At 46.8% G+C, this 26,558-nt stretch overlaps 1 protein-coding gene across 1 annotated transcript in view; it reads left to right on the top strand.

Moving 5' to 3' along the window:
• The window catches only part of HINFP (histone H4 transcription factor), a 173,917-nt gene that overhangs the window by 34,647 nt on the left and 112,712 nt on the right, over nt 1–26,558 (top strand). Inside the window, exon 3 of the mRNA XM_078682190.1 lies at nt 10,694–10,920. Within this exon, the coding sequence (XP_078538316.1) occupies nt 10,694–10,920 (227 nt within the window). The remainder of the gene's footprint in view (nt 1–10,693; nt 10,921–26,558) is intronic.

The following is a 26,558-nucleotide window of genomic DNA, read 5'->3' as shown; positions in this document are numbered from 1 at the left end:
TCTGGACACCATCATCCCGGCCCCTCTGACCCCCAGGCGAGAGGGTCCGGACGTCAAAGGACTCCAGACCTATATCTGGGCCAGCCCCGGAGTAGGACGGCAGTTGTATCCCGGAGTCGAGAAGCCCTGCTGACGCTGTCGCGGCTGACCCTGAGACGAACTCCCCTTGCTGCTCTACCTGGAACCTGCTGGCGCTGCCGCGGTCCATCTTCGCTGTAACCACCTTGGAGCCTGCTGGCGCTGCCGCGGTCCATCTTCGCTGTAACCACCTTGGAGCCTGCTGGCGCTGCCGCGGTCCATCTTTGCTGTAACCACCTTGGAGCCTGCTGGCACTGCCGCGGTCCATCTTTGCTGTAACCACCTTGGAGCCTGCTGGCGCTGCCGCGGTCCATCTTTGCTGTAACCATCTTGGAGCCTGCTGGCGCTGCCGCGGTCCACACTCGCTGAATCATCTTGGAACCTGCTGGCGCTGCCGCGGTCCACACTCGCTGAATCATCTTGGAACCTGCTGGCGCTGCCGCGGTCCACACTCGCTGAATCATCTTGGAACCTGCTGGCGCTGCCGCGGTCCACACTCGCTGAACCATCTTGGAGCCTGCTGGCGCTGCCGCGGCCCAACCTTCCGGAACCCCCCAGCTCGAGGATTGAGAGCTGTGCGTAGGGTCTCCTTGCAACCGACCATCTATAAGACTGTCCCGCTACCTTGCCCCTTGCCACGAGACTTTCCAGATCTCTGGATCTGCTGTATATATTGAAACGATACTTATTGCCCGATAAAGATTGAAAACTCTATCTACGTGTGGTGTATATTTGTAGTGGTGTGGTTACTCTGCTGTACGATTCTAGGAGAGGGCCCTCCCGTCGGAGGCCTCTCAACATCGCTCGGTCCCTTCTCTGAAGGAGGGGTAGACCTAGGGGTGGTCAGTCAGACACCTTCTGCCTCCCCCGGGTTCGCCTTTCTAACAGTTGCCAAGACCTTCACCAAAATCTTGGCGTCTATATTGATGAGCGACAGCGGGCGAAGACTCGCACCTGTCCGGTGGTTTGTCTTTCTTAAGGAGAGTGATAACCAAAGCTTCTCTCAGGGAAGGTGGCAGTATCCCATTCTCATACGCCTCGATGTACAATTCCAATAGATGTGGTGCGAGAAGGTCAACGTATTTCTTATAAAATTCAACTGTGAGCCCATCTGGGCCAGGCGCCTTAGCATTGGATATCGCAGCAATCGCCATCTTAATGTCCTGCTCGTCTATAGGTAAACATAAATATTTTCTCTGCACATCAGAGAGCCAGGCACAGGCAATATTATCTAGGTACGCCTCAAATTCCTGCTCCGATGCTTTACCTCGTGACTTATAGAGCTCTGTGTAAAAACCACTAAATTGTTCTACAATGGCCTCCGGAGCAAAATGTTCGCCCCCCTGGTCGTCAACTATCCTGTCCACACGAGGTTGCTCCAGTCTCTCCTTAATTTTGAACGCTAGAGTGCGTCCCGCTCTACCCGCCTTGCTGCGTGCCTTCTGGACATATACTTTACCTCCGTATCAGCCAAGTCTTCATATTCCCTGATTAACTCCTGTATACGAGCCAATGTTCCCGTCTCCGGTTTAGTCGAGTATACTCTTTCCAAATCGTGCAGTTTACTTTCTGTGTTTTGGAGCTGGGTTCTTATGTCCTTTAGTGTGGCTTTAGAGAAGTGTGGCTCAATGGTTAGAGCGGCAGACCCTGATGCAGAGGTCAGGCCCGGGACCAGGGTTCAATTCCTGCCTTGGCTGGTCTCGGCGGATCTTGGGCTCATAATTCCTCGGACCTGATTTCTCGCCTCGGGTCCCACGCTGCAACTCTGGGCAATAGCTTGCTTAGTCTCCACAACGGCCCCCTACAGCGCTAGGGATGCCTGATTGCACCCTGGGGATGCCCAGGAGTGGACATTTCATGGGGAAAAACCAGGAAGGGTTCCCTAGCGGTATGAGTACAGCGCCAGGACACTCAGGAGTATCAGTGCGCTTTACAAGTACGGCTACATTTACATTTAGTATACCCGCTGCCATCCCAATGCTCACCCCTCTAATAGTAACCTTAAAGGCCTCCCACAGTGTAGAAGACTCACTCACTGTTCCTTTGTTAAGTATAAAGTATTGCACTATGACCTCTCGCACCGTCGTCTCGTATATGGGATCAAGCAGCACCTCTGAACGTAATCTCCACGTAAAGGGTCGTCGCACCACCCCCAGAAACACCACATTCAGTCTCACTGGGTTGTGGTCCGACAGCGTTCTAGCCAGAGGTGTCACATCTTCAACCCATTCCATCATCTCTCCTCCAATCAGCCAATAATCCAACTGTGACCAGCTGCCATGCACCGGCGTCGCATGCGTACCCTCCCTCACCTACGGATGTCGCACCCTCCACACATCATATAGCCCAAATTCCTCCATTGCTCGCTCAACACATTTAGCTACCTTGGGGGTCCGGTACGAGATGGGGTTAGATTTGTGCAGCATCACACACTAATCTATATTGAGATCCCCCCCCCCCCCCATATTACAGGAGCGCCTGGCCATTCTCGCAGCTTTCCACATATGCGGTCCACACAAGATGGGTCATCCAATATCGGCCCGTACATATTGACAATAGAAACCAGTCTGCCATGCATCTTCCCACACACCGTCGCACATCTCCCATCCTCATCTGTGTATGTGTGCAACGGCTGAAACTCCACCCCCTTCTTAACCATAATCAGTACGCCTCTCGCATAGGACGAATAAGACGCAGCCAACCGAAAGCCCGTCCATCTACTCGCTACCTCCCGCTCATTATATTTGGTCAGTTGCGTTTCATGTAGCAAGGCGATTTGTATCATGTGCCTGTTCAGGTATGCCACTACCTGCCTCACTTTTTTCAGGGGAGTTGAGGCCACGCACATTCCAGGTTAACAGCCTACATCTATCTGTCATCAATTATTGTAAGTAGTATAAGCAGTGGTACCATATCTATCGCCAGAGGGGAATTGGGTATATCATCACAATTCAGTTTCACCTTAATGAACAGATAACCAGTGAGCATGTATTGCCTGAAGAAAGGAACACAATTTAAAACAAAAAACAACTTCCTCCTCCTATCTCCCCCTGCCCACCTCCCACTCCAACCTCCCAATCAGGTCGAGACCGGTCTCCTCCCCCCCCCCCCCCACTCCCCAACACAATACACCCAGTTACCCTTTGTACCATCAGGGGAACACCCGCGTAAGGAAGAGGCTCGGCCACGTTGACTCGCACCGAGGTGGCCAGAACTACTATCCGCCCCCTCTGCGTGCCTTCCGCATCTTGTAACAGACATGTTCACTGTCCCCCCCCCCATTCAGCAACTTAGCAATATAAAGCTGATGATTACGTATCCCCCTCCTCTACGCTCAGCAAGCCCACCATGTCTCGCCAGAGTCCAAGTCTAACACTAGACCGGGTCCTTCAGTCAACCCAACAGGCCTCCGACTCAGCCCCCTTAGACTTAGCCCGCCTCGTCCAGTCCCGATTCCAGCATCGCCACTTCTACTGACTTCTGCCGAGGTTTTGCCTTGCAAATGTGCTTGTGAACTTTAGCGCCGACTTCGCATCCGTAAAGAAGTGCGATTGTTCCTCATGAGTTATCTTTAATTTGGCCGGGTATAGCATGGCGTAAGACACCGATGCTTCTCTCAGCAGTTTTTTCACCGGCACAAATTCTCTCCTCGCCAAATGCACTGCAGGTGTGTAATCGGTAAAAAATGAGAGATTGTCTCCTTTATAAACCACTGGCTCCTTGGCTCTGACTTCTCTCAAAATGGCGTCCCTGTCTGCGTAATTTAATAACCGCACAATGATCGGACGCGGCGCCGCACCCGGTTTAGGCCGCGGCCCCAAGGAGCGGTGCGCTCTCTCCACTATCATCACCACAGAGAGGGCTGGCCCAAAAAGTTCACACAGCATTCCATCTATGAATGTCTCCATCTTGGTTATGGGCGTGGTTTCCGACAGACCGAGAATGCGTATATTGTTTCGCCTCGAGCGCGCTTCTAAATCTTCGTTCTTGGCGCTTATCACCTCCAGCACCTTTTCCATCTGGAGCAGTTGTGTGCGTGCCTCAGCTTGCGCATCATGCCCATCCGATACACGGTTCTCAAGAGCGTCCAACCTGTGCTCATGTTTGTCAACTCTCTTCTTAACCATATCAAGTCCCGTTGCCAGAGCATTCATCTTACTATCTATAGTCTTCATCCCTGCACGCAGTTCCAGTAATATGGATCTCGTATCGTCCTTCACCCCCTCTGCAAGGGCCGGGGCACTGTTCGTGTCACTCTGGTCACCCATGCCATCTGCAGTCCGAGTTGACCTTTTATTTTTAAATGGAAGTTTTGCCTGCTTTGGCTCCGATTTTGCCCATATTGAAAGACACTGTTGTCAGGTGCCCCCGCAATGCCACGTGGCTGCTGAGTTGGTAACTAGCAGTTCAACCCTGATTTGACTGCACAGAGAGCCTCCTCACAGCGACATCCACCAGCACTCCTGCATCTTGCCTGCCTCCAGTTCGCAGACTGCTTCTTCCTTCAATAAATCTGAGCCTCCAATCTCTTCCTGTACACTGATCCAGCTGACTTTGTTCCGTGCCTCCGCACCACACCACCGAGCTCCTTTAAAAGATCAGCTTTTAAATTTGCCCCCAAACAGTCCAGGCATGGCCAGCCCTCATCAGCCCAACTTGGTGTGCACTGCCCGCAGCTTCGCGCCAAAGACTGCACCCCCGCACGCCCAGTAAATAGACGAGAGGAAGGCAGAGAAGACCCCCGAGAGCACCACCCAGGGCCGAGGAACAGCACGGTAGCCGGTCGACCTCCGTTATGAGCACCACTCAAGCCACAACCCCTCGTGGCCCCGCCGCACGGTCCCAACCTCGTGTGACTCGCGCTGCCCACGCCCGGCCCGCTCTAGCGCTTCACAAAAGCCGTATAGATGCACTTAATGCAAGGACATATACCATGCGTGTACTTGTTCAGTGGCAATAACTACTGTGGCAGTGCGTGCTTTTTGAAACCAAAAAATGTTTTGCTTTTGTGTGTACACATTTTTAGCAGAGAATCGAAAGAAGATGTATCGCGGAACACGAACTACACTTACCACAGTCCTTAGGGGCGATCCCGCTGGTGTGTGAGTAGTGTGCGACCCCACCCCCATTTGTAATGTTAAAGCTCCCTCGAGCAGTTGGCTGACGAGCTTGGGACCCCGCACCTGCGCGCATGAGTGGTACTAAACCTGGCAATATTTGGCAGCACCGGTAACCCCAGAATATGGCCTAATCCCTGCTGATGAGTGGTAAATACCCCGAAACACGTGTCCAGGGATGGCGAAGATAGCGAAGATAGCAGAGAATCGAAAGAAGATGCATCGCGGAACACAAACTACACTTACCACAGTCCTTAGGGGCGATCCCGCTGGTGTGTGAGTAGTGTGCGACCCCACCTCCATTTGTAATGTTAAAGCTCCCTCGAGCAGTTGGCTGACGAGCCTGGGACCCCGCACCTGCGCGCCTGAGTGGTACTAAACCTGGCAATATTTGGCAGCCACCGGCAACCCCAGAACGCGGCCTAATCCCTGCTGATGAGGGGTAAATACCCCGAAACACGTGTCCAGGGATGGCGAAGATAGCAGAGAATCGAAAGAAGATGCATCGCGGAACACGAACTACACTTACCACAGTCCTTAGGGGCGATCCCGCTGGTGTGAGAGTAGTGTGCGACCCCACCCCCATTTGTAATGTACACATTTTTATACTGGAACCACTGTTGTGCAGTCAGAGCTTACAACATTTACTTAGAGCGCTCACCCTAATAATAAAGGCTTTCAATTAGTGAACCATAAATACAAGTTTAGACAGCACTAACATATGGGCAAAAATATTACCTTAACTGCAGACAGTGCCCGTTCCTCATCCATAATGTGGTACTGCAAACTGGCAGCCAAAGAGTTTGTGCTGCAGGGGGTTTGGCCTACTTGTTCCAAAAACAAAATACTCATAAACCTGTTGCCCTTGACCCCAAACAATATGTCCTGGGCATGGGGCTATAGGAATTCCACTTCCCTGATATGGTCTTCTCTGCCCAGTACAGTCTACTTCCCAGTAAAATGAGGTATTTGGTTGTTCTTATAGTCTATCAATTGAAGTGATTTTGTTACTCGTTCGTAGATTCTGCTAAAATACTGTTAAGTGTACACACTATTGGAAAATGTGTTTAAATTAGAACATTGTTACTGATAATAGCCCTCATTTTCGGCTCGATTAACGTGTGAATTTTTTTAGCTTTATGATGTGAAACATTTAAAATTGCATGATATAGTCCATCTTCAAATGGATTGGTTGAAAGAGGGAACCGTTTTTAGCTCTTGCCTAGGCAGCGTTTGCGATGTTTCTGCAAGACCTGCTGTGTTCAGGTAATGGGCTTTAGAAGCTCCGCCCATTTTCAAAGACTGCCCCCTGTTACCTGTGTTGCTACTCTGAACTTATGCGTAAATAGTAACGTGAATAAGACAACTAACCAGGAAAGGTCATTCAAACTAAATAGCAAACAATATTTCCTATACACAAAAAATTAAAATACATCATTTAATTAATTTTTTGTGTATAGGAAATATTGTTTGCTATTTAGTTTGAATTTATGTAAATTGAGTAATTTGTTTGTGTTATTATTTTTAGGATAATTGTTTAAGGCTTGTGTTTTTTAATACATTTATTGTGAAGTCATCGATCATTGTGAAATGTGTATGTTTTTTTCCCCCCTCCCTTTTTTTAAATAAAATGTTTATTAAATGAAATAGATGTTTTTTATCTGATCAAATTTGGTTGTAAAAAAAATGTTTAGTTCATGACCTTTCCTGGTTAGTTGTCTTATTCACGTTACTATTTACGCATAATTTTTGTCCCTGTCCTTGGAACTGACAATTCCTAATCAGGGGGTCCTTGCTATTCACACTAAAAATTGCTACTCTGAACTTGCAGCTTTATGAACGAAATTGTGCTCACATCACTTGAGACAGTGCTATTGATTTGCAGAGCTCTGTTGTAAACAGGGCTGTAAATCTTACTCTTATCTTGCCAAATTTGCTGTGCATTCAAAGACTGACGTATGTTTTGGCTGGAGCTGCCTCCTCCTCCCTCCTGCCTTTGACACGCACGGCCTGGCGTAACGGTATCAGCACTTATGTGTTTTAAATTCCTGCAAACGGGGCATGAACGCGCACACTTTGTACTTATAGTCGTTGCTTATGAGAAGCAAGGGTGGCAGTAACTGAGCCTCTTTTAAGCAAGCAAGGACTGTAAGTACAAAGTGCGTGTTTACGCACCACTTGCAGGTTTTCAAAACACATAAATAAAAGGCATTGTCATTTACAGTGGCAATGGCTCAAACTCTCGCAAATGCAAGACCTTTTGCATTGCAAATGGTTGTTTAAAGAAGGTGTACAGACTACTTTATCATCAAGTTTGGATGTTGGAGACTATATTAATAAGAGTTTAGCGTTATCTTACAACTCTACAGAGCACAACTGATATGTCTCAATTTAAACATTTTGAGAAGAAGAACCGAAAATGTAAATTTAAACATTTGTTGTCAATATCTTCATGTCATAATATACACAAAATCATGGAGAAATGGAAGCTTTACAAGACAATGTGTCAAAAACAATACAAACATAATGAAAAATTTGATTCATAGAAAAAGGTTAAGTAATATTGTATTCATACTGGCGATTGGGTTTTAATTAAAATCTACTCAAAGTGACTACGGATTAATCGAAATTTTCACCACCTGTTACGGTTCTAATAGTTGGCAAAGCATTAGCTCTATTGAAAAACAAGGGTTCATGGAGTTTTAGAAACTTTTTTTTATTTTTTTTTATTTATCATTTTAACAACAGAAAACCACAGTACAACTGTGAAGTGTGCATACATTCCCTTCTCAGATAATACAATAATCAATTAGTGTGTCGCAGTTACATAAATCAAGCATGAATATCGTCAGGAGTGAAAACATCAGTTGGGGTTGAATCGATACATCCATTACATCTTTTATATGCAGCATTAGCACCATCTCTCAAAATTCAGGGCATCTGTTCCGTTAACCAAGACCCAGCAGCGACTTCTAGCCACCTATCCTGAGTCAAGCAATGTCGTGTACATGGAACTTTGTATACATCATCGTGTGCTTAATCAGCATCCGACTGTGTCAGCATATATGCAGTATATGGTCCCCAGATGTCTCGTGGCCGAGACGCTGACGGTAACCCCTCAAAATAGCAGGTAAGTTGGTCAGGGCAATATGCCAGGTCTTTCAGCCAGTGCGCAACTTAGGCGCCTGCCTTCCACCCCAGCATATGGCGACCCTGCGTTTGGCTGATTGCAAAGAGAGCACCACCAATTTGCGCACTCCCGCTGGGACTTTGGATACTATCCCCAACAGACACACCTTAGGATCACACCCAATCTGAGCACCCGTCATGGCAGACAGCACCTCGGTCACGCCCATCCAAAATGCAAATATTCTAGAGTAAACCCCTGCCAGATGCACAAAATCAGCGCCGCACCACAACGCACGCAACAATGAGAGTCCCTCAGGCCATATTTATGCAACTGTGCAGGAGTATAGTACATCTGGTGGAGGTATTTATAATGTATGCGCTTAAAATTGCCATTTACGGCAAGACTCCCGGTCATTCTACAGCTTTCCTCCCATTCTTCATCTTTTAGCGGTTGTGGAAGGCCTTCATCCCATTTACCCCTGGAGTGTGACACTGCAGCACCCGAGTTTTGGAAACGTAATCAACATTTCTCCTAACCAACCAGAGATTATTTAGAGTTCTGGAAAAGATTTTGATTCTGTTTCTCTCAATACTCATATGTTTGATACTAATCAGGTGCCATCCTTCTGTGGCAATCTGGTACGGGATGGTAACTCCGTAAATTAGAAAAAAATCATGTTACAGATGACTTTACTATGCATTAAACTAATTCGTCGGAGATTTCTGATTCTGACTTATCTTATAATGCATTTCTTTTGGATTCTTAAGTGATGGATTTATCTTTAAAAACAAATGTCTACAAAAATATAGAGTTCTGGAATGGTGGATCCTTCCAAACAAACCACTATTCCCCATACTAGATTTAACAATTTTGTTACATTTTAATTGTTTTGTGGGGGGAAAGGGATATGCTACATGAATGTTTTCACATGCTTGTAAAGGTGTGTCTGAAACCTGGAAACAAAATCCATGAGCTAATGCTATCACTTTTTTATGCTAGCCATGTGAACATTTGGAAAACTCTGTTTGAACCGTTTACAAAGGGATGACATTTTTTCACAAAAAAAGATTACATCTGTGTCGAAAGAAAAGGAACTTGTGTTTTGATAACTGCTGGGAGTTAAAAAGAAAATGTTTAGGAGTGTGACAAGTTGGGAAGACTTTTATTTTATGTTAACACATTTTGTGCCTGTAATCCACACTGCATGCCAGGTTGTGGCAATGTTGTGTTGTTGCATTCTCGTTGTTTTTATCACTTTCCTACATTGTGTACAGTCTTGCAGCACATATGCTGTGTGTAGGACATGTCATTAAGGACAAGCATTGGCAAAGTCAGTAGGCCTTGCCCACTTGACCTGTTGGATTTGTCATGCTGTACAGCATCTGAGCAGCTCTGCAGCATGGCTGAAAGTTTAAAATAGCGTTGTTTCTTATTGCTGGTGGGAGGTATCTACACCTTCTGTGTTGCATTGCCTTCCACCAGGAATAAAAAAAAAAAAAAAACGAACTCAACCAGCACTGGCAGTGACCTGTTTACTTCGCCAATGGTTGCGAGAAATGTGGGCGGTTGCAGACTTTAGTCCTGGGCTTAACCGCTACCCAGGGAAATCTACCCAAGCATTTTTACCAATTAGACACCCAGAGAAATCCAGGATGGTGAGGCTTGTGTGAATCTCACTATGTTATCGTCTGTAGGGAAATTCAGGAATCTGGTAGGATCCACAAACTTGCTTTTATCCACCATTCTTGTGGTACATTATGCACCCTCGGGAAAACCTGTAAGCAACTTCTTTGGTTTCTATCTTGCAGCTGATGTCACTTAATCTGTAACACAACCGCATTAGTTGCAGGACGTCACATCCCCCTGCCGGAATGGAAGACTCCTCTCCTCTGGCCTAGTGGGGTGTGACACTGGTAGGGCACCAGAGCAGCAGGTGTAAGCAGCTACTTTGGTGCTGACTGCCTTGTTTGAACTTCCCTTCACCAGCTCCCGGTTGACAGCGATGTTGATTCGGAGGACACTTCAATAGCACCAGTTTGGTTAACATAACAGTTAGTGGGAGGGTGAAGCCTTGGCTAGAACTGTGTACTTCTTCTGTACTTAAGGACTTTCCATGTAACTAAAGGTACCCTCCTCTACCTGAATCGCTCATCTCTCATCCTTCAAGAACCTCCCTCAAGATTTAACACGCTTTTTGAAAAAATGTTAATGTATTTAATTTCTGCAACCATTCGTGATGCTTGGGCCATAGCCAATAGTGTGTATTTCAATGTCTTGTAGTGCACTACACAAGTACAGTTGCTCACGTGTTGCTGTTTTTGGACGATTAGAAAATCTAATGGCTGCTCCTTGAATCTGTTTCTTGCAGATGAATTCTCCTGTTTGTGGCAAGACTGTGGCTTTTGTTGCATGGAGAACCCGGCTGATCTGATCCGCCATGTTTACTTTCACTGTTACCACACCAAGCTGAAACAAAGGGGTCAGGAGGCCCTGGAGAGTCAGCCCAACCTGGGCCGCTGTATATTGGACTTCCAAAGCAGGAACATCATTCCAGATATCCCGGAAAACTTTGTCTGCCTGTGGCAGAACTGCCAGGTGAGAAGAAGCCGCTTAAACTTTATCCATATCAGGCCAGGTTAGAGAATAGCAGCAGTGAGCATCCAGCAATCTAGACACGGTGCAGGTGTCTTCCAATGTATATGTCGTTTTCAGTATGTATGAAATTGACTTTAAAACTGTCCTGAAAAAGCATTCAGACAGAAAGACATTTTTCCGCACACACAGGGACATTTTATTTTTTTTAATTTTATTTATTTAAGCTTGTACCGCGCACAGCTACCCACAATGGGTTTCCCGGCGCCAGGGATAGACTGTAGAAGAAAAGAGAATGTCACCTTGACTTAAGGCCTCTGCCGACTATTGGTCACGCTTAGTAAAGAGCAGGGTCTTCAAAGCCTTACGGAAGCGGAGTAAGTTGGTCTCAGATTTTAATGCCAATGGGAGGGAGTTCCAGTATTTAGGACCAAGAGTGGAAAAGGAGCGGCCTCCCATTTTTGCCAGCTTCCATCTTGGTACTGTGAAATTGCCAATGTCCGATGACCTTAATGAGCGCAGGGGTCTATAGGGTTTTACCAGCCCCTGAACATATACTGGGGCGCTACCCTGCTTAGCCTTGAACATATAGCAGAGTGCCTTGAATTTAACGCGTTCTGGGATGCTCAACCAATGGAGGTCACGCAAAGCGGCAGTGGCTGAGGTGCGTCTGGGGACATTCTTTAGCAGGCGCGCGGCCGCATTTTGCACCACCTGCAGCACATGTATAGTGGCTTTATCTGCGCCCAAATAGAGAATGTTGCCATAGTCCAGGCGTGATGTTACAAGTGCCTGGACTACAGTTCTGCGAGAGGAGAGGGGGAGCATCCACAAAATCTTGTGAAGCCATCGCAAGGTTGAAAAGCAGATGGCTGAGACCTTAGTAGCCTGTTGTCTCATAGTTAGCCTGTCGTCAATAATGACGCCCAGGTTGCGAACTGCAGTAGATGGTGTAGGCGCATTTCCCAGTTCGATGGGCCAATGGCGAGGACCCCAAAGATGTTTGTTCTGTCCCAGAATGACCACCTCGGTCTTCTCCCCATTCAGCTTGAGACAATTTCTCCGCATCCAGTCGGCCACAAGAGTGAGGCCCGACTTGAGTGCGGAGATGTTGTTTACGTCTCTCCCTGACAAGGAGAAGACAATCTGGGTGTCATCTGCGTAGGAAAACAGGGTTAGCCCAGCTTGTTCGACTATGGTTGCCAAGGGTTTAACATAAATATTAAATAATAAAGGGCTAAGAATTGAGCCCTGGGGGACGCCGCGGGTGGAAGGACAAATGGCGGAGGCAGCTTTAGAAGAAAACACTTGGAAGCTTCGGTCACTAAGGAAAGACGCCAGCCAGGCCAAGGCCTGGCCTGCCACACCTAGAGATTTCAGAGAGTCAATGAGGATGGAATGTGACACGGTGTCGAAAGCTGCGCTCAAATCCAGCAGGATGAGCGCCATGGTGTTTCCCTGATCGACACCGTGCCTAAGACTCTCTGTCACCCCCAGGAGGGCTGTCTCGGTTGAGTGCCTAGGCCGAAAGCCCGACTGAGAAGGATGGAGAAATCCAGTGTTTTCAACCAGTTTGGAGAGCTGAGAATTTATATGTCTCTCCAATATCTTTGAGAAAATTGGCAACAAGGATATAGGGCGAAAGTTAGCAGGATTTGAAGGATCTGCACCCTGTTTTTTTAATAACGGTACAACCATGGCGTGTTTCCAAGGTTGTGGGACATGGGCCTCGCTCAGAGAAGCGTTGAGTAATTTAATGATGGGGGGATGAGTGAGGGGGTCTAATTGTTTTAATATTTTGGCCGGGAGAGCGTCCTGTGGGGAGCCCGATCTCACACTATTTAAACAGGAGAGGAAAGAAATGGCGTCTAAGGGCTGCCAAGTAGTGACTACTGCATCAGTGTCATTGTTTTCCAATTTATTCCTTTACTTATCTGATAGCAGCCTGTCCTAAATACTACATTCAACAAGCATTGGCATAGCCAATAGGTCTCGCTTTTGGGACCTTATAAGTGTCGATTTAAAACGGCAGGAGGTTTTGCAAAGCAGGGATAGTTAGCAGTTGTTTCAAGAAAGCAATTTAATTAACAAAGAAACTACTTGTTTTAAAAAATACGTCTTATTTATATTCTTACTTCCAGTTCTGTAATTCTCTGCTGAGGAACACGGTCAATGCCTGTGCTGGCTTGAAGTAAAATTGTAGTCCTTCTATTTTTGTGAAATGCCCCGGTTTTTGGCTTTACAATTCTGGTCACGTGTATATATATTTTAATTTTCAAAGTTTTATCAAACCGTCACGGCAAAGAACAGTTCCTACATCCAAATATGCTCTGGCAGAGAGTAATATTGTTATGCAGACGGTGTTTCTCTTAAAGCATCTCTTTGAAAAGAATAACATTAAATAACTGACAAAAAACATTTCCTTTAATCCGTGCTGACATATACACGCAGGCAGTGAACATTCAAATGCACGCCACACCCCCTAATGGCGGTCAAATTCTCGGCTAAAAAAATACAAGGGGAAAAAAGTCAGGCCCAAAGAGTACGGGTTCAATGCCCATAATGTGTGAAACGGGAAGGGGAGTAGGTAGAGAGCCGCAGGCTGTAACCGAAACCAGGCCTTAGAATTCCGCCATTTTAATAAAGTGTCTGCACTGGGGGAAGGCAACACGAAAAACGCTAATTGGTGGACGGAAAACTGCATTACAGCTTTTAAAATGACAACCCTTGGTCTCAAATATATGTTGTTTTCTAAAGTTTAACGTATTCGCTTTGCAGCAAAACAAAGCGATATGTATTTAATGCATGTGTGCACAAAAGGCAGGCCCACGGTGTGCTGGCCTTTGGTTCCGCTTGATATGCAACGAATCTGTGTTCCCGATGGAGAACAGAGCAGCCTCCACCCTAGACCCACCCCTGGAACTGTAATCTATCTGTGACTTATTCAAATGTTGTATCGTAAAGCAGCAGATCGCGCGCCCACGAGTACGGAACAGACAGCAAAAATGTGCATGAAATAACAGTAAATGTCACTGCCAAACTGTGCAGTCCCTTCAGCCCTATCCTACAACCACCAACATTTTTCCCACTCTATGGCCACCGCCATTCACTCCTACAGATGCCACACAGCTGCCCTGCTCAAATCACACCACCACACCAGCGGTGCTTTATTTCCTTCATCATCGCCACGCCACACTGCCTTCTCCACCTCGCTGCCACCAGCACCCACTGCCGGACACCTATGACACCGCCACTCCACGGCCACCAACAGCATCTCAAAACCCACTGTCACCAGCACCGTCTTCCCATCAAAACCGACACCTCCAGTCCAACAGTCCTGCACTGGCATCAGCATCGCCGCTATTACACGCTCACCACCCCATCAGCAAGCGAGGCAACCTGAAAAACACAACAGTTTAACAATTTAACAAACTCTGTAAACTGTCGACAACTACAGTGAGGCTAGCTGGAATGCGTCGAGGCCGTATTTCATAGGCATACAAGTATCTAAGGTTGGCTGAACTGAGTGTGCCACTGACCTGAATAAATGTAGATGTGAAAAAAAAACTTGTCTCTCCGAGCAGTTACCGACCCAGGAATGCGGTGCTCTGGCGCCGCACTAACGTGCGATAACAAGCCTGCAGGTGGTGCGAGCGGTGCGCGCGCCACAGCGAGCAATCTGTTTTCAATTATCACGCCAGTGTCTGGGCACGATAATTGAAAACAGATGTGGCCTGTGCGGGTAACCGCAACCAATAGGCCGTGGGCGGAGCAATGGCGGAACATGCACCCGCCTTTGCCCAATTGCGTGCTGTCTTTATTTGAAAGACGCACGCAAAGCCATTAACCTGTTAAGAAAAAGAAAACACACGCACGGGCCTGTGGTGAGCTGGGGGAGCTTTCTGAAGCCCCTTACTAAAAGTCGGGCAAGCACTCTTCATTGACTGGCAGAAAGGCACCAAATCACCACAATTTTGGGTCACCTTTTAATTCCAGGACTTCGCAGTAAGGACTCTTCGAGTACCGAATAATCAAAATGCATATATATATTTTATTGCTGACCATGCCCATAATTATGCACACTACTTTTTTTATGTTCCACTAAGCAGGATGGGTTCAGCTGGCCTGATGAGATACACCGCTGTATCTTGTGACCTCAGGACTGTTTTTTTGCATAAAATATATCATTAAATGTTTTTTTTTCTGGACTAATTAAGTCCCTGATAGACATACACTCAAATGGGCACATGCATCAAGCTTTTTACCGGCCCAAACCCATTTGCGACAGGTAAAAAGGCATTTCCAATGCATCAACCCAAAAAGCATCCGCAAAAAAGGTAATCGCAATTTTTGCGATTACCTATTTTGCAAATGCATTTAGGGAAAAGCAATTTGCGATTCCCTAAATGCAATGCCAGAAGCATTTTCAAAATGAGACTTTGCATTAAGGAACGCAAATTAACATCAGCTTCAAGTTGTTTTTAATTTGCAAATCCTTAAAAAAATTCACAAAATTGCATTTTTCGAAGTGCCATGTGGCGCATACACGTGCCCTTAGGGCATGTTTGTGTGCCACATGTGCACACTTACTTTTTTGGGGGTGCATCAGGGGGGCCTTGGGCCCCCTAGCACCCTTGCATTCGCAAATTGTGATTACCCATTTGTTAATCACAAATTGCGAATGCTTTCCCATTCATTCCTATGGGCCTCTAGGCCCATAGGAATGAATGGGAAAGCATTCCCTAATAGCGAATCACAACTCTAATGATTGAAAACCAGATATGGTATGAATGATGGAAGCCCCATGGGCCGGCATCCTGGTGATTCTGACCGGCAATCGGTTCACTCTAACAAATAGAAATGTCTCTCTTCTTGCGCTGCGATATTCAAATAATCCCCTTCCTGTTACTACATGCTCTGGAGTGTTTGCCATCAAACATGCTGTACTTATCCTTCCATCTCTCCTGTTTACCTTTGTCACTTGGGTCTCAAAGACCAAAGCAGCAGTATAGGTAATCGGTGAACACAAAGGACATTGACTCCTTTCTCATAGCTGTGATTTCAGCTTCACTGTATGACCTTTACTCTACTTTATTGCCGACCCTATGTCCATTTCTGTTGCTACTGTCTGATTTTCCTTGCTTGGCCAGCCCTGGTTTTGCTTTGTCTGTTTGGATAGCTGCTTCGCTTGGTGTTGCTGCATCTGAATTTGCCTTTTTGGTCACATTTGGATTTGCTTTGTCATTCTGGAACACTCAGGATTTATATAGCCTTTGCACTTCCTGATTCAACTTTTGACTTCTATTTTCCTTGTCTGTTTTTAGGAGCTATGATTGGAGAGTGTTCCATTCTTAGTATCACTATAGACCAACATAGTGGTTCAGCCAACATATTTAATTGAAACCTAAATTAATAAGCTGATTTTCTCCTACACCAAAGTGTTTCCCCTTCACCATCAACCCATGTATTCTGAGACCTAGGCATATATCTTCGAAGACTAGCTTCTTTGTGTTCTGCACTCAAAACTGATATCGAGCTATCCATATATAGCATTGTGTTCATATTTAGAGGAATTACAGCTTCAAGATATCCGATTTCTGGTATTTTCTGTATTTGGTACAGACAACTAGAGCCATGCTTTTAAAAAAAAACTTTTTATTGGCATTTTGAATCAACATGGGCATTATTGGCAAATCAGAGTAAATTTTCCACACCACCAAGCACCCCCCCCCACCCTCCATCCACCCCAACAGTATCCCGATCAGCAACATCACATGCTCTCGTCTTCCAGAGAGGCTTCGCAAGTCCCAGCCTCTTAACTAACAAGCCATGAACAAGGAACAGCATCCCAATCAGCGTGGTTATGAGCATGTCAATCATTCCCCAGGCCCACATCCAAACCATGGTATTTTCTCAATTTTCCCCATATCTTGCGAAACTTCTGAGGACAGCCTCTAGCTTTGTAAGTCACCCTCTCAGCCGCCATGTATAAATCCATTCCCCTCCTGCATTCTCCCTCCCTTGGGGGTAACGATGCTCCTCATGCTCATGCTAAATCTCTCTTCACCACCACTAAGGCCACTTGGGCAAAAATCAGGTGTGGGCGACTCAAATCCACCTCAGTAGATATTCCCAGCAACACAAACTTGGGGTCCAGTGGAAGTGTCACCTCCAGAATTTTGCTCAACTCTCCCAAAATATGTGTCCAGTAAGCGTTAATGGTAGGGCATTCCCATAAAGTGTGGAAGAAGGTTCCCTGTGGGTGTCCGCATCTCAAACAGCAGGGATTGCTAGCTCTGCCCATGCGGTGCATTCTGGCCTTGTCATAATAGACCCTATGTATTGTTTCTACTGTATAAGACTTAGTCGGATTTTGATCGCCACCTCTCTATGTTGCATCAGAGCCGCTTCCCAGATCCAGGTCACCCACATCCTGTTCCCAGACTGCCCTCAGTTTCCGAAATCCATCTGGCGCATTATTGTTCAACATTTTATTTGTCAGGGACACCAATTTATTGGAAACATGTTCCTGTAGCAGGTGACCCTCCATCGGAGCGTATTCCGGTAACGGGGGGTGGGGTGGGGGGGGCGAGGGTTTCCTCCGCCTTCCAGGCGTGGCGTAACTGTGCATATTTGAAGAACTGCGCTGGGGTCAACCCATACTCTGCCCTTAGAGACTCATATGTCTTAAGCTCTCCTCTCGCCATTACGTCTCCCAGCGTTGAGATCCCTATGGCATCCCACCCACCAAAGCTCGTGAGTTTATGCAGTTCTCTCAGCCATGTGTAAGACCATATCGGTGTCTGCTTGGTCGGTTTGTGTGTCCACCCCATCATCTTCGTCGCCCTGTCCCATATTTCTATGGTGATTTGTGTGGCTGGCAGTAGCAGTCGCTTCCCAACTCCCCCGTATAAATAGTGCAGGCTAGTGCGACGTTCCATAGTGGCCCTTTCTAGCCTATAATTCGGGTGATCAGCGGGCGCATGGAGCCATTCATTTATTGGTGCAAGATGTTCGGCCCAATAGTAGGCCTCCACATCCGGTAGGGAGATTCCCCCCCCCATTATATTGATTACGTTGGAGCGTAGCAAGGACTATTCTGGGTTGCTTTCCTAGCTAAAAAAGGGCCCGCAGCTCTGCGTTCATTGACTGGAATGTCTGCCTAGACAAGGGGAAGTATTCATTCTGCAGGGCATAAAGGAAGCGGGGCAAGGTAATCATTTTAAACATTGCCGCTCGGCCCAGGAGCGTAAGGGGGAGGGACTTCCACCGGTGGGCGTCTTCCGCAAAGTTCTTAATCACCCTGAAGACATTGTTTTGATAGATTGATTTGTCGGTTGTCAGATAAATCCCCAAGTATTTAAACCCTGACTGGGTAACCTGTAGGGCTCCTGGCATCTGGAGCCAATCTTCCTCTATGCGCGGGCAGTATAAAATTGATTCATGCCAGTTTATTTCGTAGCCTGAAAAGGAGCCATACCTGTCTAAAAGTTTAAACCGCGCCGGTACAGTGGTCGCTGGCTGTGTCACGTACAGGAGGATATTGTCGCGTAAAGCGAGATCTTCTCCTCCTGTAGGTCTGCCTGCGTGATACAGAAGCCGCGCACCTCTTCCGCCTGACGGATTACACAAGCTACTATTTCGACCGCGAGGGTGAATAACAACGGGGATAGGGGGCATCCCTGACGGGTCCCCCTTCAAACCAGGAAATCGTCAGAAAGTACTCCATTTACCCTAACCCGGGCTCTGGGGTCCGTATTTAAAAGACCCACCCTTCGTCTAAAATTGGGGCCGACCCCGAACTTGATCAGTGTCCCCTCCAAAAAGGGCCAATGGACAGCGTCAAATGCCTTTTCAGCATCTAAGGAAAGGAACATATGTGGGTCTTCCCTCTGCTTCACCTCCATGAGCCAGTTATGGGTCCGCCGAAGATTTTGCCTTGTCGCCTTGTCCGGCAGGAATCCTGTCTGGTCTTGATGTACCAATCCAGAGATCACCTGACGTAGTCGGAGGGCCAGAACCGTAGCAACTAGAGCCATGCTTGGTTTTCAGGACCGCAGCGGATTCTATAAACATTATTCCACTTAAGCTATATTGTATGTAACTTGTCCAGATGTGCTGAATATTTGGCCTAGCAACCACCATTGGACATCCCTAGTAGATGACCATTTGCTGTTCTCCATTTCTCTGTAGATCAAGACCAGGGACAAGAACGAAGTATATGAGCACTTTGGCTTTTGAGCCATTCAATCTTGTAAACTGCCCATAGTCGTCCGATGTTGAATTTCATTGTTTATCTCAGAGTAAGTCACAACTTCGGTGACATGCTATATAGCAATCTGTGGCGTGTGCACGTTTCACACGCCTAAATCAACCCACAAAACATGTTGTGCCTCTGCAACCTTTCCAAGACATTTCAGTTTCTTCGAGTAAGTGACTTCAATCCAATGTGGAAACTTGATTATGATTTAGGCGGCCTGGGGTGTACATCTTTCACAGATAAAAGCCACACACAGATTAGTGGGCAGTGCTTGTTTTTATTTACTTAAGGCTACTCTAGAGGTGCCAAAGAGTGAAAAGGAGGCATCAAGAGCCTTAGTGTGAAAGGAGTCTTAAAGTGTTAAATGCATTTGAAAATATTAAGCTGTATTTGCATATACAGCTAGACACCTATATGGATGAACGCAGGGATCTGGAAAAGCCCTGAATAATTTGTACTGGAAGCACTGACTTCACGCACCCATTAAACCTTTTAAATCGGTGCTGCTGACTTGAGGAGCTCGAGGTTTGGCTTCGTGAAAATGTAAAAAGCTTTTCCATTCTTTCTGAAGGAATCTAATATAAAGTTGTCTGGACCGGGAAGGCTTGCCGCTTGGAGAAAATTGAGGTAAATAATTCATTGGAGTGTCTCATTCTTAGTTTGTTGTATCATTCCTGGAAACGTTTAAGATGGTGCAAAAAGTATTCCACTCCACTCAAATGACTTGCATATTTCACTATACTAATTCAACACTAATCCTTTATGGGTTCCGGAGTAGCGTACTACTCGCCAAAAAAGCGATTCAGCGCCCCCTCAGGGGCAACAAGCGCTATGTAAATGCAAACCTTTTTCCCTCTTTTATCCGTCTGCTATCCTTCTCAATCCAAATTACCAACTAATATCCTTCTCCAATTACTTTCATATTTCACTATACTAATTCAACACTAATCCTTTATGGCTACCGGAGTAGCATGCTACTCGCCGAAAAAGCACTTCGATTACTACTCCTGACGAGGCGTCGCTCTATAAATGCAAATACAATACAATACAATATGAATGACAGGACTTCTGTATGCTTGCCTGCCTTGTCCTGTGGGCTACTAAGAAGATTCAGATGTGGCATATACATCATGGCGACATCATCGAAAGGCAGCAGGAGCATTTATATTGATTTGCCATCATCGTTGTCGTGCCTCTTTAAGCACCTTTGGAAACACGTATTTTGGCAAGTACTGTACTTCTGTGACCACCACTGAGGGTACCTGAAAGCTGCAAGGAAATCTGAAAGAAATCATCACAGTGACTGTGCAGCTCTTGGCCTATATTTCCAGGTTTGCTTACCCTAAAAGGAAGAAGTATGTAATAATGTAATAATCTTCATGGAGTCAGGGTGTAGTTCCAAGTTTGATATTTATTGTAGATGAAGTTACAGGTGGTATAGGTGAACCAAGATGGTAGTTAAATGGTTAATTAAGTAGATAAGTTAGCCCCACCAGGAGCTGTCCTCCTGGATGCTCAGCCTTCCATCATCAAGTGAAGACTCATCTCTAGCAAGCATTCTATGACATCTATAACATTCTAAATACAGTCAAGCTGCAAAGGTATGAGAATATAGATGACAGATAAGTAGATTAAAATACACTTTACAACAAAGTACACTGAGATTTTATGTAAATATAGCATGTCTTTCTGACGACATAATGGTTAGACTCTAAAACCTAGCAAAAAAAATATCTCCAACCTCATTCTGCAGATATTAGCAGTTCCTTTATTCCAGTGAATGTGTGTGAGAGATTTACAAGCATCTGGAAGAGGTACCCATTTTTTCTTTTTACCACTCGACAGTACTTATATTTTGTTTGGAATGACTGGGGTATAAGAGGCGCGCAGACCCGTCCAAGATGGTGAGGAAGAAGAGCTCTGCTGTATGCTCATACACGTATTCATATATAATTTGGACACTTTTGTAGGTTCTTTTTCATCATTGCTTCTCTTTTTGTCAAAGGGTTTCAGTCTCTCTCTTTGTCCTCCTTTCTTTATTTTTTAATTTTTTTAATTTTCTTTATTTTTCACGGTTGCTATCAATCAGTGTCTGATGATGAAAGATAAGTTCCTGTCCTCAAAGAGTAGTGTCAGTTCCCAACACGTTCAACCACCACCAGCACAAATCAGCCACTGCTGAATCTATTTACTTACAAACGCATTTGTACATATCCCTGTTAAAAAAACAATAACTTGGTGTGCAGATTAGCGAGGGTCTAGCCCAGGTGTGTTCTACAAGTAGCTTGTGAGATACCACTGACTCTCCAGCTACCGGTGAGTAGCTCTCCTATGTTCAGCCCAGCATACTAATATATAAGCTTTTGCTCGGGTTGAATTATTATATGTATACTATGATTTAAAAGCATGTTCCCAAGATGAAAATGTGTCTTTGTTCAGAACTCCTAAGCTAATGTTTCGCAAAAATGGTTGTTCTCAAAATGTTTTTAAAGCTATTATTGAGTTTGGGGAGTTATTACTCCTATTATTACCTTAGTGCTAGGGAGCTTGCAGCTGTGCCTTTTATGTATTACCCGTGTACAGTCATTTGAAATTCTCAACGTATTTATTTACATTAGTGCTGGAAACCCTGCCTCATACATACACTGTGATCACTGCTGACCATCTTGAATGGGGTGGTCACTTTTACATCACTACTATTAATAGCTCTGGCTGATTTCCAGTGAACCGAAGTAGCTTTTATTCCAGAAAGATTTGGAGACCCTTGGTCTAACAAAAAGACCCCCTGTTAATGTAGAGCAGTCTAGCGCCAAGACGCCCAAGGGTATATGCTGCGCTCTATAAATATTAAAAATAAATAAAATAAATAAATAAATAAATAGTATGCAAGCGTGGTATGGGGGATCAAAATTTAAACCTGTTTTTATTTTCATCAAACTGAAACGGAGTTTCCTGGTTTTCCTCTTCGACCAAGTCTGTCTAAAAACCAAAATTCTTGAGAAAATATTTGCTGTAAGATTTAAAATTGTAGTTATAACATTTTGGTCCTATAGGTAACCGCACACTTCAAATATTTACCCGCTCCACCTAGGTGGCACGAGGAGCAAAGGGATACCCTTCCAGAAAGGAAGCAAATGCTGTGAATAGTGTTGTAATTGAAGGGGTAGCATGGCATCCTACAGGACGGTGATTAACCCAACACTCCAGTTTCTCAGAGGTGTAAGACAGGCCTGTTTTACTCTGTTTGGGGCGCCTAGGTTTGATCTAAACTATTGCATTGAGAGCAGTGAAGCACGAGTTGTCCTTATGAATTAATTACATTTTGCAAGAACAAATTACAAGACCATTGAGATGCTCATTTTTGACATGGGCAGATTTTTCTACCTCACAGTGGTTAACTTCATTCAGTGTTTCTGCATAGATACCCAGATACGGACACTCAACATGTGGTGCACATTGGGGTTCTCATTGTAAACTAACACTCAAACTACTCCAAAAGAAATTAGTCAGGACTCCAATATAGCAGTCCTAAATAAATAACGTAAAAGTGGCCTGATATTGGTACCTGAATATACATATATAGCTACACTGTTACCCAATTTATTGTTAATTGACTGATTTGATATTTGTGTAACACACATAGCTGTCCACAAATCGACAGTGATATCGGTTGTGTACTGTGGACAAAACAATAGTGATTACAACATAAGTGTGTTTTATGATCTTTATAACACATAAACAGTGGCGCCTGAGGAGATAGTAAATTATATTTCTTTTTTTTATATATTTCTTTTTATTGAAATAAACAGCAGAAAATTTACATTACAGAGGATCAATTATCACAGCCGAGCATATATCGTGGGGACACAGGATTAATAAAATTCAAAAAAACATATCAGAACTTCATGGAGAGGGGGAATCATCAGGGACAGCATTCATAGGCGGTGAACATACTTCTCCCCTGTAACTGTTCCAAGGCCCCCAAATCAAAGACCATTTCCGAGAGCGTCCCCTCGCAAGGTAGGTATCGTTTTCCCATCCTTGCAAGGAGGGGGGCTGCTCCGCTCCCCACAGTTGGGTCAATATTTCGCTTGGCGATCATATAGCTCCGAGTGACCCATTGTATCTGCAAATTATTTAAGTCGGTAGGTTCCCATATATTAAGTAAGCATCTCCTTGCCTCTGGAGACAGGGAAACTCCTAGAACTCTGTGTATTGTGTTTTGTATACGGCTCCAGTAAGTGTTGATATATTCGCACTCCCAGATAACATGCATAAAGGTACCAATCAGACCACGTTGTCTCTTGCATTGTCCCTACCCTGACAGCCCCATGTGTATCAGTCTAGGTCCCGTAATGTAGACCCTGTGTAGAATCTTGAGTTGGACCAGTCTAAGGCGCGCTGGGATCGCCACCTCTCTAGGAGAGGAGACAGCTGCCTGCCAGTCTTCCTCATCCAGCTCTATACCGTCCTGCGTCCACTTGATTTTCAGTGCCTCCAGGGAGTCAGTCCTGTGGTTAATCAGTTTTTTGTATATAAGAGAAATCGTCCTGTCAGGAAGGTGCCCATCTAACACCCTGTCTCCCAAAGGGGAAGCCTCCGAAGGTTCTATCCCGTCGGGCAGTAATGAAAGAAGGGAATGTCGAACCTGCCCATACCGAAAAAATTCAGATTGTGCGAGTTTATATTCCCCCTGCATTTCTTCAAATGATTTGATCTTCCCCTTACTCCAGATGTCTCCGATCGTGGAAATGCCTGTAAGTTCCCATCTATCGAAGCCTTTCGTCTTCCACAGCTTACCAAGCCGTTCAGAGTCCCACAATGGGGGTGGCCATAGTCAATCTGTTTCTCCAACCCAATGAGTCTGTGACCACATGCCAAACATGAACGGAGTGCTTAGTAGGACCTGTTAATGTCACCTTGTTAGGTCGAGAATATAGGGCTCTGTTATAATTATTGCCGGGGAGAAGCCATTTATCCATGGCATAGCCAGGATCATCAACCCTTCCGTAAGTGTAAAGGTTAATTGCTGCCAGATGGGCAGCCCAATAATATCTTTTGATATCAGGGAGGGAAATGCCCCCGTCGTACCAAGTCAATTATATTTCTTAATGCAGATTGTGAAACCTTTTGAGCTGTCATGAAATAACAGTATGCGCCTGTTGGACCCGGCCTCATGGCGTGGTCCTACCCCTCCCGCATGGCGGGCCCCGGACGACACCAGCCCTCCTCCGGACCTCGGGCGGCCCATTCTGCCCGACCCTGCACGCCCCAACACCACCGATCCGGCTACCATCCCGGACCCCCATCATCGGCCTGGCCCCAGCGTAGGCCCCTCACGACCTAAGCACGAGGCCGGGCCTGACTCCATCTTGGGCCCACCACGTCACGACCGCGTGGCCTCGGCCCCAGCGAAGTCCAGACATCGAGGCACCAAGATCCACCCAGGTGGTCGAGTGGCCACTCGACAGATCCCGGAGGGAGAGGAGTTTCGATGGCCCCCCAGCCGTCCCCGGACGCCTGGTATCGATCGCCCTCCGGCCTCCCTGGGCGCTGGCTCCACCCCCCTGCTGGGTGTATGGACACCATCATCTCGGCCCCTCTGGCCCCCAGGCGCGAGGGTCCGGACATCAAAGGACCTCCGTCCTATATCTGGGCCCGCCCCGGAGTAGGACGCTAGTTGTATCCTGGACTGGAAGCCCTGCTGACGCTGTCACGGCCGACACCAGACGAACTCATCCGTAACCCGACGACCTTCTGAGAGCCTGCTGGCGCTGCCGCGGCCTACCTTGCTGAACCTTCCGAGAGCCTGCTGGCGCTGCCGCGGCCTACCTTGCTGAAACATCCGAGAGCCTGCTGGCGCTGCCGCGGCCTACCTTGCTGAAACATCTGAGAGCCTGCTGGCGCTGCCGCGGCCTACCTTGCTGAAACATCCGAGAGCCTGCTGGCGCTGCCGCGGCCTACCTTGCTGAACCTTCCGAGAGCCTGCTGGCGCTGCCGCGGCCTACCTTGCTGAACCATCTGTTAGCCTGCTGGCGCTGCCGCGGCTCGACCTCTCGGAACCCCCCGGCTCGAGGATTGAGAGCTGTGCGTAGGGTATCCCGTCCGCCGCCCAGAGTAAGACTGTCCCGCTACCTTACCCCTCTTTACGAGACTTTACTGATCCCTCGATCTGCTTGTACATACTACCAACAACCCGCAACCTTTTACTAGCTATAAAAGCTTAAGAACTTGACCTCTTGTGTGGTGTCCATCTGTAGTGTTGTGATTACTCTGCTGTACGATCCTAGGAGAGGACCCTCATTCAGGAGGCCTCTCAGTAAACGCTCGGCTACTTCTTGACGGAGAGGTGGACCTAGGGGTGGTCAGTCAGACATCTTCTGCCTCCCCCGGGGTCGCCTTTCTAACATTGGTGGCAAGCGGTGGGATCCGAGCCCACGCAGATCGTACAGAGAGTGATTCACTCGCTACCCAGAAAAACCCACTGCGACCATGAGCACAGAATTCCAGAAGGAGAAAATGGAAGACTACAGTCACAAGGAGCTGAAGCAATTCTGCAAAGATCTAGGCATCGCTACCACTGGCTTAAGTACTAAAGAAGACTTTGAATCGGCCCTGCAGGCCTGGGTGGACGCCGGCGAGGCGCCACCCCCGAGGGAAGATAACCCGGGCCCGAACGGAGGCACGGAGGCTGCGACGAACCCAGCGGGAGGGAGACCCGCGAACCCAGACACGGGCCTCTCCCACGAAGATGCCAGAGAGCGAGAGAAGAACCGGCTCCACGAATTGGAGCTCGTTCGACTCAGGCAAGAAGGAGAGATCCAACTGGCAGAAAGGAAGCTAGCCCTCGAGCAGCTACGGCTAGAAGGAGACCTGGAAGAAAAGCGAAGACAAAGAGACCTCGAGGAGAAGAAACTCATGCTCGAGCACGAGCGCGTCCTCAAAGAACTAGAATTTAAAGCCAAGGCAGGCGAGACTACCACCTCCGGGAGTAAGACCTCACCTCCCCCGGTGGACACGAAGGTGCACATACCCAAGGATGTCGTCAAAGAGTACTATAAGAACGACGACATCCAGCAGTGGTTCAAAGCTTATGAGGTCGCCATGGCCGCCCATCGAGTACCCCTCAGGGACTGGGGTGCCGGCCTGTGGGGGAAGTTTATCAACGAAGGGAGAGACGCCCTGCTGGAGCTCCCTGATGCCGAGAGGACCTCGTACGAGCACATGAAGACCGCCCTCCTCACTCGCTACGGACTCGCCCCCGAGATGTACCGGCAGCGATTCCGAGACTGCAAAAAAATCCCCGGTACCACGTGGGTAGAATACGTGAACTATTACAGTAGAGCCTTCGAGGGGTGGACTCGGGGCTGCCAGGTCACCA

Source organism: Lissotriton helveticus, chromosome 3_1 (genome assembly GCF_964261635.1).
Source record: "Lissotriton helveticus chromosome 3_1, aLisHel1.1, whole genome shotgun sequence".
NCBI lineage: Eukaryota > Metazoa > Chordata > Amphibia > Caudata > Salamandridae > Lissotriton > Lissotriton helveticus.
This window is presented reverse-complemented; position numbering and strand designations above follow the sequence as displayed.